Below are 17751 nucleotides of genomic sequence, written 5' to 3' on the forward strand. Positions count from 1 at the left end.
TCCCCTGGCACCACCTGTCAGGCTCCCACCCATGGCTCCCACCAGGGAGAAACATAGTTTTTATTTTTCTTTAGCTCACCCTAGCACAGATCTCACAAGATCCCACTGCTAGGCAGCACCACCAGTCACTCCCTGTAAAAAATACTGCTAGAGACTTCGCCTTAGTCTCCCTTCTGGCTTATTGTTGCTTTGTGTCTGGGTGCACTTGCAGGCCACAACTCCCCTGTATCTTTGTGCCAATACAGCATAAAGCCCTGGGTTGCCCTGGATACTTGATGATACACTATCTCTTCACCGCTGCCACCATTGATACTGTTTCCCAACCTTGGTAATTACCTTGCCCACCCTTCTGGTCTGTGAAAGCCCCAGCCAAGGATCAGGCTTTTGGTAAACCAATAAAACATTTATTTATAAACACCAGGAAATAACAAGATTATGTAAGTATGTTTAACAAGCGTATGGTTTCATATAGTGTCACTCTTTATGTTTCTGGTCATATATATATTGCCTAAATATCAGCCAAATACAATCCAAGCCTCCCTCAGAACTCTGCCAACCAACTCCTCCAAAATCCCTCTCATCAACCAATCGACCTCCTCAACAACTCCCCCCAGACTCAACTGTCATCCTCCCATATATACCTTCAGCCATTCAAACACTCAGCCAATCATCATACAGCATTGTCCAGCATTCTAGCCCATGTACTCCCCCCTCTCACTCAGTCACTTACCATATATCGCTTAATAAACCCGCACTTACCATATTTACAGATATTAAAATACAGGGACATCACAGTGCCTTTCAATACAGTACAGAATTCAGTGGCTAGATTGTTGACTATAAGTAGGAGGTTTGATCATGCAACAATGATCCTGGCCCATCTGTACTGGTTGCCAATTCGTTACCAGGCTAAATAAAAAAATGCTGGTTTTGATCTATAAAGCCTTATGCAGATCAGGATCCCAACATCTTAGGCACTGCCTTTCCCTGCATGGACCTACCCAGACCCTGTGTTCATCATCTGAGAGCATTCTTCATGTGCCCCCTCCAAGGGATGTGTGAAGGGTGGCAACACAAGATCAGGCCTTCTCAGTGGTGGTCCTCCAACTGTGGAACACTCTCCCCAGAGAGATGTGCCTAGCAGCATCACTAACAACCTTTAGGCACCAGGTGAAGACGCTCCTATTCACCCAAGCATTTTGCTCTTAATTGGTGTTCATCTTTTAGTTGGGTGGAGGAGGATGTTCCTTTTTATGTTATTGTAGGATGAGGAATTTTAGTCAATGTCTATTAAATTTGGTATTGTGTGCTTTTTAAAAAAATGGTTGCTTTCAGAATTTTTTGTAGTAAGTGAGAAATAAATATAATAAATAATAATACTATGAAGTTGTATCCATCTAAACCTAGTCTAGATTGTTTCAATATTTAAGCCAAGACCTAGCAAACAAGCCATTTCAGCTCATCCTATTCTACCGGCAGTGCAGTTTCCAACCTCTTTGATTTCAGCTCAGTTTTCTCTGGAGTCTAGTTCCTCTGCAACACTCTCTATTCTGGATTATTTTGATTTCTAGCTCTTTACCTCTCTTGAATCCCCAAACAGCAGTAACCCCTTACCTACTTCACTTACATACCCTATTGTAACACATCTTTCCAAGCTTTGAATCAACAGCAGCAGAGTTTTGCTAAGCTTATGTTCCCCATAATTACTACATTTTTTCCTGTTTCTTTTTGAACATCTTGGCAAGGACATTTTCCAAACAGAAAGTAGCCACTTTACAACTAAAAGAACAAAATACAAAATGGCTGAATAGTTTCTTTCCTTCACAATGATAGTATGCCTAAGCTGTCTGGAGTTTTTATTGCCAGACCAGAAATCTGGGGGAATGGGATTCTTTCCTCCAATCAGATAAGCGGTATAGTCTCCAAGCTGACATTATGCCTCAGAAGTGCAACCCACATTGTTCCCATTGGGGTTTCTTTCAGCAAATAGGCAGGGGAGAGGAGAGATTAGTGGAGATTCCAGTTAAGGCATGTGTTGCTGTTAATGGCATAAAACAGTTTGCATATACCTAGCAATTGCAGCCTCTTCAGTGCTCTGCACACCTCAGGCTCTCTCATCTATGCCAGTAGTTGAGCACTGGTTCAGTGTAAGATTCCTTACATACTGAGAAAGGGAAAATATGAAGATCTATTATATGGAGCACATCTATTTTTCCTTGAAAAAGAAAGATACTTGCATGTGAAGTCAGTATTCATTGGGAAAAAACTTTTTTAGTTAGTAACATTTTACTGTAAAAATGAAGAAGTGGGTTCCAAAAGCACTGTTATTGCAGAAGCAGTAACTCTGGAACAGAAGTTTTGATTAGATCATTTTTACAGAACAAGGAAATTACAGTGATTTTAATCAGGACTCTGCTTTTGCAGTTTCTCAAGCCCTGGTGCCATTTAAATAGCAAGTCTTTCTGTTTCATTCTGGTTTTGCTAGCAGGTATTAAAATGTCAGAAGGGTTACAAATTAACATTTTATCTAATATTTAATACACACAGAAAACCATAAAACTTGTTCTCTTCTAAGTAAAAAAATTAACAGTCATTCTGAGATATCAAGAAGCTGCTGCAAAAAAGAGAGAAATCTAGGCACTCTATTCAGCTACCCTAGAGATAATTAAACTTCTGCAGACATTATTGGAAGACAACTTCCATCATCCCTGACTATCCATTAACGGATGGAGCCCAACAATGTTAGGAGAGCCACAAATTCAATATCTCTAAGTTACTCTTACTAATACTGTATGTTCCACAGTAACTCAGAACAGGGCTTTTAGTGTGGCTACCCGTTCTGTGGAACAGCATCCCTGTCCAGTTGTGACAGATGTCCACTGTGATGTTCCTGTATTAATGTATATATGGTAAGTGCTGTTTGTATAGAAGATACATGGTAAGTGGAATGAAAGAGGAGGGGGGAGTAAATGAGCAGTAGAATGCTGGATGATTGGGTGAGTGTTTGGATGGCTGAGAGTATAAATGGAAGGATGACAGTTGAATCTGGGTGGACGTTGGTGGGTTGTTTGAGAGGTGTTTGGTGGGGTTTTTGAGAGGAGATTGTGTGGAGAGTTGGTGGATGTGAGGAGAGTGTGGAGTTCGGATTAGTACTAAGACAAGTATCACAGGAATAGATGAAACCATATGCTTATGTGCCTTTATAAAGCAATCTTGTTATTTCTAATATTTAATAAACACTATTTTGGTTTACCGGAGGCCTGATCCTTGGCTGGGGAATATACAGACCAGAGGGGAGGGCAAGGTACTTACCAAGGCTGAAGGGAAACTGTAACAATTGGTGGCAGCGGTGAAGGGAAGAATATAACACCACAAGTATCCAGAGCAACCCAGAATTATATGCATTCTATATAGATCAAAGGGATTGGGACAGCTTAAGCACGCAGTCACAGAGGTAACCCAGTGCCTGCAGGAAGAAGAGACCATCACCACCAAGGGAAGGAGAGGCTGCTGCTGCTGCTGCTGCTGCTGTGGGACCACCACCTCCACCGCCCTTTCCTGTAGGACTTCTGCCTGGCAGGACCAGGACCCAGGTACCCAGCCAGCTAGGACTGATTTTCACCACCTGTCCCTCTTTGGAGGGATACATAAGCCGGCTGGCTGAGGTGGCCTGGGAGACCCAGGCCCTGCAGGAGAAAGAAAGCATCGCCCCAAGGGAAGGAGAGGCTGCTGCTGCTGTGCTGCTGCTACTGTGGGACCACCATCTCCACCACCCTTCCCTGAGGGACTTCTGCCTGGCAGGACCAGGCCCCAGGTACCCAGCCAGCCAGGACTGATTCTTACCACCTGTCCCTCTTTTGAGGGATACATAAGCCGGCTGGCTGAGGTGGCCTGGGAGACCCAGTGCCTGCAGGAAAAAGAAAGCATTGCCCCAAGGGAAGGAGAGGCTGCTGCTCCTGCTGCTGTGCTGCAGCTTTCTTTTTTATTTATTTTATTTTATTTGTATTTGTATTTTTTATTTTATTATTTTTATTTTTATTTTTTATTGTCTTTTAGGGATATGAGTGAGTGTGTATTTTTATTTATATGAGTTTTGTTTTTATAGTTTACAATGTGCCTGGGGAAGAGATCTTTCTATCAAGTGGGGAGACTAGAGGGGGCCCCAATTGCCGTAGTGACGGGCAGAGGGAGGTATGGTGTTAGGAGAGGGACATGCCAGGTAAGGGGAACGCGGCCCAAACATGTAGTGGCTGTGCCTTGTTCCGGTCCCTCTCATATCTGCAGGGTTGTTGGTTGTCCTCTCAGCCAACCGTCAGATCTCCAGTTGCTGCTTCTTAATGCCAGATCGGTACAAAATAAAACCTCCCTCGTCCATGATTTGATTATGGATGAGGCAGCCGATCTGGCATGCATAACCGAGACCTGGGTGGGCAAGCAGGGAGGAGTTAGTCTCTCCCAGCTCTGCCCACCGGGGTATTTGGTTCAGCATCATGGTAGATCTGAGGGTCGGGGAGGTGGGGTTGCCGTGGTCTATAAGAGTTCCATCTCATTCACCAAGCACCATGTCCATGCAGTTACGGGTCTGGAGTGTTTGCACCTTGTGTTGGGCCAGAGGGACAGACTGGGAATCCTTTTGGTGTACCGTCCACCTTGCTGCCCAATGGCTTCCCTAACTGAGCTGACGGAAGTGGTCTCTGAGGTATTGTTGAGATCCCCCAGACTATTAGTACTGGGGGATGTCAACATCCATGCCGAGGCTTGTCTGGGGCAGCTCAGGACTTCATGGACGCCATGACAACCATGGGGCTGTCTCAACGTGTTAGTGGCCCAACACATACATCGGGGCATACTCTCAACCTTGTTTTTACTACTGGACATGGGGATAGTAATCTGGATGTGGGGAGTCTTACATCTCTCCCTTTGTCATGGTCAGATCACTGCTTGCTGAAGTTTAGACTCTCAGTGGCCTTTTCCCTCTGCAAGGGTGGGGGACCTATTAAAATGGTCCCCCCCCCCGGAGACTAATGAATCCTGATGGTTTTCAAAGGGCTCTGGGGGATTTTCCGGCTGATAGGACTGGCGCTCCTGTGGAAGCCCTGGCTAATCTGTGGAATGCAGAGATGACCCAGGCAGTGGACACGATCGCTCCTGCGCGCCCTCTCCTTTGTAGAGCTCATACAGCTCCTTGGTATACTCCGGAGCTAAGAGCGATGAAGCAAGATAGGAGACGGCTTGAACGGAGTTGGAGACGAACTCCTGACGAATGCAATTATGCGCTGGTTTGTGCTTCTACCAAACGGTATGTAGGAGCGGTGAGGGCGGCGAAGAAACAACATTTTGCCACCACTATTAAGGCATCTCTCTGCTGCCCAGTGGAGCTTTTTAGAGTTGTCCGAGGGCTACTCCATTCTGGCCCACAGGACATGGCAGATACATCGGTAGCCCGCTGTAATGAGTTTGCTGAGCACTCCAGCATAAGATCTTATGCATTCGTCGGGACCTAGATTCCCATTTTATGACAGTTAGTCCTAATGAGGTGTCTGGAGCACAGTCTAGTCATGTTTTGTTGGATGAGTTTCAGTCGGTTCAGTTCGAGGACGTGGACAAGGTGCTTGGACAGGTATGTGCAACCACTTCGGTACTTGATCCTTGCCCCTCTTGGCTTATAAAAACTAGCAAGGATAGAACAGCTGGCTGGGCCAAGGAAGTGATAAATGCCTCTTTACGAGAGGGAGTGGTCCCTGGCTGTCTGAAAGAAGCAGTGGTGAGACCACTCCTGAAAAAACCTTCCTTGGACCCAGAGGACTTTAACAACTATAGACCAGTGGCAAATGTTCCATTCTTGGGCAAGGTCCTGGAATGAGTGGTTGCTGACCAGCTCCAGGCACTATTGGATGAAACCGATTATCTAGATCCATTTCAGTCGGGTTTCAGACCCGGTTTCGGCACTGAGATGGCCTTGGTCGCCCTGTGTGATGACCTATGTCGGGAGAGAGACAGAGGGAGTGTAACTCTGTTGATTCTCCTTGATCTCTCAGCGGCTTTTGATACCATCGACCATGGTATCATTCTGGAGAGGCTTGCGGAGTTGGGTGTTGGAGGCACTGCTTGGCAGTGGTTCCGCTCCTACTTGGCGGGCCGTCTCCAGAAGATAATACTTGGGGAACATTGCTTGACCCCGTGGGTTCTCCAATATGGGGTCCCGCAGGGTTCGGTCTTGTCTCCCATGCTTTTTAACATCTATATGAAGCAGTTAGGTGCGGTCATCCGGAGCCTTGGAGTGCGTTGTCATCAGTACGCTGATGACACGCAGCTCTACTTCTCCTTTTCATCTTCTTCAGGTGAGGCGGTCGATGTGCTGAACCGTTGTCTGGATGCAACAATGGACTGGATGAGAACTAACAAACTGAAACTCAATCCTGATAAGACTGAGATGCTGCTGGTGGATGGTTTCTCTGGTCAGATGGTGGATACATACCCTGTCCTGGACGGGGTTACACTCCCCCTAAAGGAGCAGGTTCGTAGTTTGGGAGTCGTTTTAGACTCTTCCCTGTCACTTGAGGCCCTTGTAGCCTCGGTGGCACGGAATGCGTTCTACCAACTTCGGTTGGTAGCCCAGCTACGTCCCTATCTGAGTAAGGAGGACCTTACATCAGTGGTTCATGCTCTGGTAACCTCACGTTTGGACTACTGCAATGCGCTCTACATAGGGCTACCTCTGAAGACGGTTTGGAAGCTACAGCTAGTGCAAAATACGGCGGCCAGACTGCTAACAAGAACTAAGCGGTCTGAGCATATAACACCTGTTCTGGCTCGCTTGCACTGGCTTCCAATATGCTACCGGGCAAGATTCAAAGTGTTGGTTTTAACCTATAAAGCCTTATACGGCGCGGGACCACGATACCTGCAGGAACGCCTCTCCCGTTACGAACCGGCTAGTACACTACGGTCTACTACGAAGGCCCTCCTCCGGGTCCCGACCCATAGGGAGGCCCGGAGGGTAGTAACAAGATCAAGGGCCTTCTCAGTGGTGGCCCCCGAATTGTGGAATAGTCTCCCCGAGGAGGTACGCCTGACGCCGACACTATTATCCTTTCGGCACCAGGTTAAAACCTTTCTCTTCTCTGAGGCATTTTAATTTAAGTTATTTATGTAAATGCTGTAATTTCTATTTTAGATGGTGTATTTTTATATTTGTTATACTGACTTTGTAATTTTATTATTGTATATGTTGCTATGTTTGCCGCCCAGAGAGCTGTTTGCTAGTCGGGCGGGATATAAGCTGAATAAATAAATAAATAATAAACCTGATTGAGAGAGACTCAGGCAGAGTCTCTGGGAATACTGGTTATAGGACGTGACTGGTGGTGCTGCCTAGCAGGGGGATCTGGTGAGGTCTATGCTAGAGCGGAGAGAGAAACCATAAAAAAGGACAGTCTGGACTGGTGGAGTCCCTGGTGGTGCCTAGTGACAGGCAGTAGCCACGAGCAGGTAGGAACCTGACAGGGAGAGCCAGGGAAGGGCATCACATCCACTATCCCTACTTTCCAGAAACAACTGCAGACATTTTTGTTCCAACAGGCTTTTCCAATTCAATGAATAGGTCTCTGCTATAGATATCTACTTTGTATTGTTTTTAAATTTAGCTGCTGTTAACTCTTTTTTTTAAGCTGTTTAATTGTATTTTGTACATTGTGTTGAGATGTGTGTGGAAGTCGATTAATAAATTATAACAGCAGCAAGTTGTTTGTCTAATGTAATGATCTTGCTGCCAAACTGGCTTTTGAAACCAACAAAAATGTTTTTCTTTCCCACTGACAACTGAACAACAGTCATTTTATGTGAATTCACAGCCCTGCCACCATGACCCGATCTTGACAGGTTCCTGTGCTAATGTAAGAAATTAGCTAGTAAAATAAATTAAAACCCTGCAAAATGAATGCACTTATATTTGAGGTTTCATTACAGTCACATGTGAGAGTCCACATTTTTCCAAGTATGCAATATGTAAGCCCATGGGCATGATGCCATTCATTTTTAAATTGTTTTAAATTGTTTTAAATTGTTTTTTAAATATGTGTTTTAAATTGTATATTTGTTTTAATGTTTTTGGTTGCTGTAAACCGCCCAGAGAGCTTTGGCTATGGGGCGGTATACAAGTGGAATGAATAAATAAATAAATTTTGTGCAGGAACCAATTTGGAAAACTGAATTTTATTTTTTTTAGAGTACCTATTTATGGACTCCTGTGAGAGGGTTGCTTTGCTAAAACAGCAGCAGTGGTTTCAGCATGCTGGGATTGATTAGTTGAGGGAGAGGGAGAGGGAGAGGGAGAGGGAGAGAGAGAGAACTCACATTCTCAGTTCCTAGTTACATGAATGATGCTTAAACTTAGTTCTCAGACTGTTTCCACTGTTGAAGGTGCACATCTAGCCATAGGTGGTAAGGGTATGGAAAAAAGAGTAAAAGGTAACTATGTAAATATCAGGGGGAAAGAGAAAATAGGGTAGGTAATTTCACCCATGCACAAAAAGCTCACACCATAAAGCTTTATAGTCTCCTGAGAATGAAAACCTCACCAGCCCTGCCATCTGGCCTCTGGGCAAGATTAAAAACCTGCCTTGAGCAGTAAGAAATTTTCACACTATGTAGACAGCAAGCTGAACCTTTTTTTAAAATGAACCTTTTTTATGATTGCCACTCATTTCGAATATCTCTCAAGTAATCTAACATAAAATGTTGATCTGCAAGATCCCGTCTCATTCAGACGGCCAACAATATGTCCATTTGTTCTTTTTTTTTTTTTTAATGGAGAATGACTTTTTCCCTTTTGTATATAAAAGAGTCTCTTGAGACCTGTGTGACCTTTTGTGTGACAGCTTCAAAAGGCTAGTTTTTCCATGTGAATAACAGGTAGCATAAATAACACAGCATAAAATAATGATCTATACCTCTACCTTCTGAAGTTACACTGCAGACTCCTATAGGAGATTCTGAAGTATTTGTTTCAAGCAGATGTCACTTAGATGTTTTCCTCCTGTTATTTATGCATATACAGTCCAGTTCTTCAAACCTACATGCACATTATCTTTCTATTTGTTTTGCCATGAACAGATTAATTATAGAAAAAATATTTGTATGTCCATGAGATCACCAGCCTGAGAAGTGCAGAAGTGCTGTATGGAAAGTATATATCCACAAAATAGAAATGCAAAGTTTGGGGGTATAACCTGCAACTTGTCTTGTCAAAATTGTAGGGATCCTGGGAATCAGAATAACATGTGTAGTAGGGAACTTCCAGCCCATGGGCCATACGAGGTCAGCCAAACTTCCCTATGTGGCTATGCCTTAGTACATTCTTCCCCAATGCAGAGCCACTTGCAGGGGGCCATGGTCAACAGCTGCTGTGATAGTTCTGATCAGTCACTTACAATCAATGTTGGTGATTGTTGTTTAGGTCCCAGGCTATGCAGTATCCTGACTCCCCGATATATATTGACATACTTCTGAAGCATGTCAAAGGAATTAAGGTCAACTCAGGAAGGGCACAATCTAGCATGCAGGGTGCCTGTGAAAATCCTATTCATCCCAATGTGGCCTAAGTAGGAAAAAAGGGCATCAGGGGAAGGGCCATAGCTCAGTGGTAGATCATCTGCTTTGCATGCAGAAGGTCCCAGGTTCAATCCCTGGCATCTCCAGGTAAGGCTGGGAGAGACTCCCTGTCTGAAAACCTGGAGAACTGCTGCCAGTCAGTGCGGACAATACTGAGCTGGATGGACCAATGGTCTGACTCAGTATAAGGCAGCTACCTATGTTCCAAAACTGTGATTATAACTCATGTTCCCCCAAAGAGTTTTGTTTGTTTTATTTTACAAAATGCAGCTTTAGAAGCCGCCATGTGCCTTGAAGGAACTGAGGGGTGTAGAGGGGAGAAACAGTTTTAATCCTTTTCCCTCCAGCTTTTGTTCCACTGAACATCACCCCCAGATACCTTTCCCTCCATGAGAGAAATCACATGAGAGGAAAGGGTTTAGAAGACCCTCTTCTCCCCAACCTCCATCTCACACTCAGCTGGACCTTCCTGGGAAAGCTGTGGCTGCCCTAATTGCATTTTGTTAAAAACAAAAACAACACAGACACCATTGTGGGGAGTGAATATTACCTGATTCAGTGTCGCACGTAGCTTGGCCTAAGCCACATCTGACAGAAGCTGTAAAGTCAGTGCCAGATTTTCCACCAAGGAAGATGATTTTCATCACTAAGAGCAGGTTCATAAGCTTAGAGGGGTTCTCATATTTGCCACAAGAATCACTGCTGTGTTTGCAATAGGGTGGTGCCCACAAGATGTTTTGGTTATGAACCATTACCTCCATATGGAGGTTGTCTGCATTGCTGGCTGTTGTGTATGAAGGGGGCCTTAGGCTCTCTTCCAAAGTAAGAGCAGGGACCCTATGTTTCGCGTTCTATCCCTCTAACTTAGTTGTTAACAGTAGAACAACAAGTATTCAAAATAAAACATTTGGGACAAGGACAGAAAGCTTCCAATGCAGTCTTGTTGTGCGATACCTAGATATGGTCATAATGGGTTATATCCAATGATGCACAAGCAGCATTTCACTCACACAATGGGATTCCCCCTCCTCTCCTCTTCCCTCACACCCTCAAATTTGTTCCAGAGAGCCCCCCAAACATCTGGTGCAGGTTTTGAGGGTGCATGGTGGGCTGCAGGGAAAAGGAGATGGAAGTTCTATTTTTCAAGTGGAAGTCTGTTGTGCAAGCAGAATGGCAGCGTCGGATACAACCCAATACGCTGGGCACTAATTACTTTTACTTGGGAGAAGTCCATTACTTCCAGAGTCTTAGATAAATTTGGCTATTTTATGGGTCTTCCTCAGTGAAGAAAGCTTAAGATAAACCCATCTTAAGACACAATTTTTGGTCACATGGCAGACACTGAGACTATCTTTCACAGGCCCAGCACCAGTGGGTGGGCCGTTGGGCACTGGCTTCTTATGAAGTACAAAGGCCACTTAAGTGACCAGCTTTATTACACCTAGACTCTGTAATTGTGGAACACAAGATCTGATAGTGAGGGAGAGAGAGAACATACCCAAATTGAATCAAAAGAACTCCTGTCTTTCACCTTCATATGTGTTGTTTCACATTCTTATTCTACATTCCTGTCTATCAAACAAACAGGTTTATTTGTGCTTTCTTACTCATTTTCACATACTCCTGACTCAATTCTCACTTTGGAGCCAGAAGAGCAATAGAAAGGCAATAACTTATTTGTGCTCAGACTAGCAAGGATTCTTTAATCAGCTGAATAAAAGCTTGATTGCCATTTCTTATTTTTCATCCACTTCCTGAAACTTGCCAGGTTCAGATGAGAAGTGCAATGTTTTTCTTACAATTAAATAAAGAAAGCCAATTAGTTCTGACCCATTTGATCCATTTAATATTCAATAGTTCAGCTTAACTATCCAGTTAGTTCATGACTGAATCTCTATGTGAGATCATGCAGGGAAATTACTAAATGGGACCATGCCATTTTCAAATGAACAGACTTAGCAATACTTTTTCTTATCTTCTGTAATACAGAGTGCTTCCAGAGAATTGCACTAGGAACAGTTCAGGAGCATTTTTTGTGCTACCTTACAGAAGTGCAACATTTAACACATGTCTAGCCCCTTTTAAAAAAAGACATCCAGTTTCATCTAATAGAATATAATAAATGCATACATTGCTGATTTCAAATATTTCACATACTGCAAGCCTGAATATCCTATACTACGCATTCATTTTCCTCTAGCAGATACACTGGTGGATAAAGTGGTTTATACAGCCCTGAATTCCAACATGCCAGCTTTAGCAGTTTACTTGACTAGCATATTGAAAGAAGACTTTCATCCAGTGTGTTAAATGGGAAACTATTTTCCTAATTGAATCCCAAGACACCTTCCTGCATTATACTTTTCAGACATGAAATGACTTCTGTAAGTCTCTCCCCTCCCTGAACACATGCAAATAGGGTGAACAGCACAGTGAGAAGCGTTCTGGAATATGTCTAGCAGTGGGCCTGTATTGGTCAGAGAAGAAAGAGGAGTAAATCCCAGGACATTCCATGTTGAAATAAAGTAATATGAGAGCCTAAATTACGAGAACAGGTGGTGGCACTGATAAAACATCCAGTCCCCAAAAGTGTTGTACTGATACAAGTCCCAAGAATCTATAGGCTGGTGAAATGACCTAGGTGGAGTTGGTGGATTAACAGCACACATGTTCTGGTGATTTAATATTTCACTTAAAGTATTGTATACATAGAAAAAGTAACTGTTAACTTGTTTCTTATCTTGCATATTTTATCCTTATGGTCAAAACCTTATAGATATTAGATGTGCTGCTATTAACAAAAGATTGGAGAAATGTCATTTTTCCTCATGTTGAATAAAGAGTGACCTATACAGTTTTGTAATTTTAGAAGTCCGTAATCAAGATGAGCTTTCTGCAATTAAGAAAAGTACAGTAATGTTTTGAGATATAATCCTATAGCTTAGCGCTCTTCATCCTGAATGCACTTCTACGTTACAACATTAGAAGGTATGAGGTTCAATCAATCCAAAGTTAAGCACTTTTAACAGTGAAATCCTATGCATGCTTTCAGTATTGTTGAGCCAAAACACTATGGGACACATTTCAATAAAATGTTTACTTCCCATGAAAGAGACACCCCTTTGTCAAAGCATGGGGTGCTGTTTGCAGGGAGGGAGGGCAGGGAAACAAGATGAAGGACTGGGACACCAAGGCAATATTGGCTGATGCTCTCTCACCCTAGCCAAGCCACAGGTAGTTGACTAATTGGGACAGAATGTGCACAGTGCTGAAACAGCAGCACATTAGGGAAACAATAGCTGTAAATAAGCACAAAAACATGCAGAACAAAAGTTATGAATTTTCTACAGACCTCTTTATTCCCTAGTCTGAAATGACAACTTTCACATCAAAAAACAGCCCTGATAAAAATGTTGCACAGGAATAATTTACACTGATTTCAATGGTATTACTTACTTATCTATGTAGCACAATCTTAGGTATGCTGACTCGGAAGTAAGCCCTACTGAGGTCAATGGCCCTTCGTAACACTGAACTTGCTTAGGATTGCAGAGTTAGGCCCACTGATTTCAGTACTAGAGTTGAGCATGTGCGATTGAAATTAAGGACAGGGGGGGAAATTGATTCAGTTTGCGTTTACAGGCAAGCCTACCTAATCTGCCTTTTTGAAGTAGCATGCGAACTGAAACACAGTAATCTTTCCAAATTTGCCCCTCTCCAAATTTTGCAATGCAGGTCTCCAGTCAAATATGGGGTACAAAAATGCATGTATTAGGGTAAAGTATGCATAAAAATGCATACATTAGTAAAAATAGACAACAAAAATGCATATCTATTCTATGAGGCATGGAGAACTCCTATTTGCAAAAAGCATAGTGGACATAAACCATATACCACAAAAGTCAACAGCAAGCCTCTGATTGATTTTTAATGGTTCTGGATGGCACCCAATGCCCTGCATTTTCAACTAAAACTTGTTTCACATTCATACAATGACAGCCTATTAAACAGTGCCTGAAAACCTCTTCGAGTTTCTTGCTGACCTTTGACAATGTATAACATTTTGTTTTGAACAAGCAAATTATTAAAACTAAAATATGTGAATACATTTGCATTGCACATGCAGTCAGAATATCTTTTTGGTATAGCACGCAAGGGTTTATATGTGTGGCTTCCAATTCCCTTAATGGGGGCTATCTGGCTAATCCTCAATGCATTTCTCATAAATTGTACCCCACACAGTGCATATATAATAAGTAAAGGTGGTAATTTTCTGCTATGACTACTGGCAAGAAGGAGAAAATGAAAACATTTCCGTTGTAGAGCCAGCTTGCTATCAGAATAGTGATTTTTGCCTGCATAGGGAGTAAAACCGGAACATACAAAACAATATTACAAATTTCCCTGCTACCTCCAACAGGGCAAATTCTCATCCACAATCTATGCAATGGTCCTGTCCTCTTTATACTGAAGTATATTAAACTCTGGGCACCACACAGTGAGAAGTATCACTCAGCAATTCTAAATCATTGTTCCCAGTTAAAGCATTCGTGTTCATTATTGTTGAAGTAATAGACATCCTGTCATGCAAAAGATGAATGCTCACCTTATAACAAACTCATGGTTGTCAATCTCTTTTCCACAGCCGCTATCAAGGAGGATACCTGAATTTCCTACAACTGCACATGACTTAAATCGGCGGTTCTTCATCGGCGAAACCTCAGGAAGAAGACTGTGTAAATCCTGAGAAATGTTGAGTGTACGGCGTCTGTCTAGCACATAATGGATTACATCTCCTGGTTTGAAACTGCTTTTGACTACCGAGACATCTCTTTCTGCATCCAAGAATCGAAGAATGTTCTTCCTATATTTGAAACAAGAATGCAAACTTATAGTACCTCTGCAAGATATATTCCAGAAGAGTAGCTTGTTGTATGGGGCTACGTTGGGGCATAAGCTTGCATAGACTTCTGAAAGGTTTACATGCAACATCAATCAACAGCTTGATTCTGATTTCTAAGGCAATGACAAATAATTTTATTATTTATTTATTATTTATTTATTATTTGATTTATATCCCACCCTTCCTCCCAGCAGGAGCCCAGGGCAGTTTTCCAATATGGATGAGATGTAATGGTTTGCCTCAAAAGAGGAAGGAATTACCATGGGGAAATCAGGAGGAGGGGGGCAGATTGTGTGAACCTGTGAATCCTTGATTGTTCTTTTATGTGATACCAAACCATTGTTTGGTATCACATATCTCAACCATCCTTTCATGTGTACACTTCATGCATCTGATCAAACAAGCAAACTTTGGCCTCCTTAAAGCTAGCCTTCAAGGTGCAATAGCACTTTCCCTTTTCCAGTAACAGTTGACATACCTTAAAACAAACTATGAAAAGCATTAATTTGTGAGTTCTGTAAAATTGTGATGAGACTGCATTTGTAAACCTATGATTTAAAGCTACCACTTGATTTTAAAATGTCAAAGTTAGTTTCCACAGATCTATTTTTATTGGGGTTTTTATAAACCAATATGGCAATCAATAGTTCTAGAGCAAGAACCAGATTCAATCATATCTTTGGAGAAATAAATGTCATTCATGAAGCCCTGGCTCAAAACCAACATGTTTATTCTTGTTTCTAATCACATAAGACATAATAAAAATCCCATAAAAGTCAGTAGCAACTTTCCTATTGATTTTAACATGCCTAGGTCAAAATCTAAAGCCTAAAGTACAGGATTTTATGCAATGCTCATTTACTAAGTAATTATGCCAAGGACGGGATGGATACATTTATTCCTGTCTGTGTCACTTTCATTTTTTTCACTCATTTCCTTATTAATCTGCATTTTTAAAAAGTCATCTCAAAATACATATAAAATGTTTATTTTCTTTTAAATTATGTATGTGAATGAATATTTTATTATTATTATTATTAATTAAATTTATATCCCGCCCTTCCAGTAGAAGCCCAGGGTGGCAAATACAGCCCTGAAGTTTCATAAGAGTAATACAAACTTCTTGCAGCATTTTTGTCTGAGGTTCCTTCATCTCTCTAAGGCAATTATGTTGAATGGAAATGGAGCTAAAGTCAGACCAAATCTTCTATTCTGATACATTTAAATAGCTGAGAATTGCAAAATGCAGCATATAGCTAAATTCCAAAAGGGCCACTAGCCCCAGAAGTGCAGATCAGATCATCCTGTACAGGAATTCACAAAGATCAAATTCCTCAGGCACCTCTGTCCTGAGCTCACTGTTTATGGACAAACATTGATACATTCTTGCAGCATTTTAAATTAATTCTACACATTAGCATTGAGCCCTTAATTAAGTTTTTGCAAGGGGCTGACCAAAAGTGAGTACATCTTATTCTGATGAGTGAGGGTTCATCTACATGGTGATTTAGTATGTGTTTGGTGCTACTCACATCTCTTTTTAATTCACATGGTTCACATGATGTTACTGGTAAACAGAAGTTATCACATAGTTTTCCCGCATAAATCCGTACTAACCCAATCCACTGATAATATTAAAAGCTGAGAACAATACGGCTCCACTCCACTCTACATGTCTTTGCAGACAGTTTGCTTCGATGGGTGAATTGTCAGTTTCAGCTGCTCCCCTTTCTCCGCCCACTAACTCTCTCATGAATTCCATTTTGTTTCTGGTGGTTTATCTAGCAACTTCTGACTGCTCTGTCCTCCCCCCTTCAACGTTTGGTGCAGCCCTCCCTTTCTCCCCAAGCAAACTTCTTTCATTTTTTGCAACACGCGATGGAAATTGCCATTGGATCTTATCATTCTTTCTCATATTCTCAATCTATGCAGACAGAATTTTGAAGTAACATCTCTCTGCACCTGGTTTCCAATTCCCCCCCCCTAAAAAATCTAAGTGGATTTTTTAAAAAAGGTCACCTCAAAAATAGATATTAATATCAATATTTTAAAGAAAAAAATAATATCAGTATTGGTATTTTGAGAAAATATCAATATTGGTATTTATATTTTGAGAAAATATAAATATTGGTATTTATATTTTGAGAAAGTATCGATATTGATATTTTCTCTAAAATATTGATATACTTATTTTTCCAGCAGGGAAAAATTAACTCAGAAAAAGCAAAGGGCAATGGAGAAAGGGGGGGGCAGATGACCCCACTTCTTTTCAACCTCCAAAATTCAGGAAGCGGTGGGGGCAGGAGGGAGTGGAAATACTGCACAGGTCAAAAATATCTGCACATGCCCAGGATCTGAGCAACCAGAGGGAGTAAAAATGTAAAATTAGAGGGCAGAGCCACAAGGAAACAGCGACACTAATCCTTCCCAGAGGAACACCTACTTGTGTGAATGGAGAACTATGGATTAGAAGGTACCACTGGGCACGAAGTGTGAACCTTGCAATCTATTAACATAGTAAAAGCAGTGTATTTGCTATGAGGAAATGCTTCCATGTGGATAACCCTCCAACTGTGGTGTGACCAATGTGTGTATGTGTGGGGGGGTTGTCTTTGAACTTGCACTGGGTACAGAAGCATTCCAAAGTGGCAAGCAATCTCATTGCCTCTTAGTGCCTCTGAAGCTCATAGCAACTGGAGTCTCTGATAGAGAAATGTCTTTTTGAAATTCCGGACATCCATAAATTAAAACCAGTCTACGATTTCCATGAGAACAGGCTGATGAGTCACCTTTTAGGAAACAGTCAGTGTTACCCAGGAGACTGTCTCACACACATTGTCTCTTCAACTACAGTACACATCCTGCCCACCTGATAAATGCCCTATTAAGTAGTGAGTTAAGGAACATCTAGCTCTTAACACATACCGTATATTCCGGCGTATAAGACGACTTTTTAATCCTGGAAAATCTTCTCCAAAGTTGGGGGTCGTTTTATATGCCGGGTGCTGAAAAATAGCTGCCGAGCCAGAAGCCAGGCCGGGATGACGCGGGCGGGAGGACGGACGGCGGGGCTGAATCAGAGGGGCCGGGGGGAGGATCAGCGAGCGGCGTGGAACATTCCCGAGACACAACAAAGCTGCAGTAGCGGCCAATGGTCACGGCTTAGAGGGGAAGGGGCGCCTCCATCCCCTCCCTGCATATACCCGAAGGCTGCCCCGAGGGAGCCCGGCCGCTTG

At 42.4% G+C, this 17751-nt stretch overlaps 1 protein-coding gene across 7 annotated transcripts in view; it reads right to left on the minus strand.

Annotated features, from left to right (window-relative positions):
- ST8SIA4 (ST8 alpha-N-acetyl-neuraminide alpha-2,8-sialyltransferase 4) overlaps positions 1 to 17751 on the minus strand; it is a 168924-nt gene that overhangs the window by 111379 nt on the left and 39794 nt on the right. For all 7 annotated transcript variants that reach the window (XR_009762183.1, XM_061623217.1, XM_061623231.1 and 4 more), the window contains exon 3: positions 14219 to 14476. Coding sequence is in view for 6 of the 7 variants with exons in the window: in XM_061623217.1 (XP_061479201.1) it covers positions 14219 to 14476 (258 nt within the window). In the remaining variant the exon portion in view is untranslated. The remainder of the gene's footprint in view (positions 1 to 14218; positions 14477 to 17751) is intronic.

This window comes from Rhineura floridana, chromosome 1 (assembly GCF_030035675.1).
Source record: "Rhineura floridana isolate rRhiFlo1 chromosome 1, rRhiFlo1.hap2, whole genome shotgun sequence".
In the NCBI taxonomy this organism is placed as follows: Eukaryota; Metazoa; Chordata; class Lepidosauria; order Squamata; family Rhineuridae; genus Rhineura; species Rhineura floridana.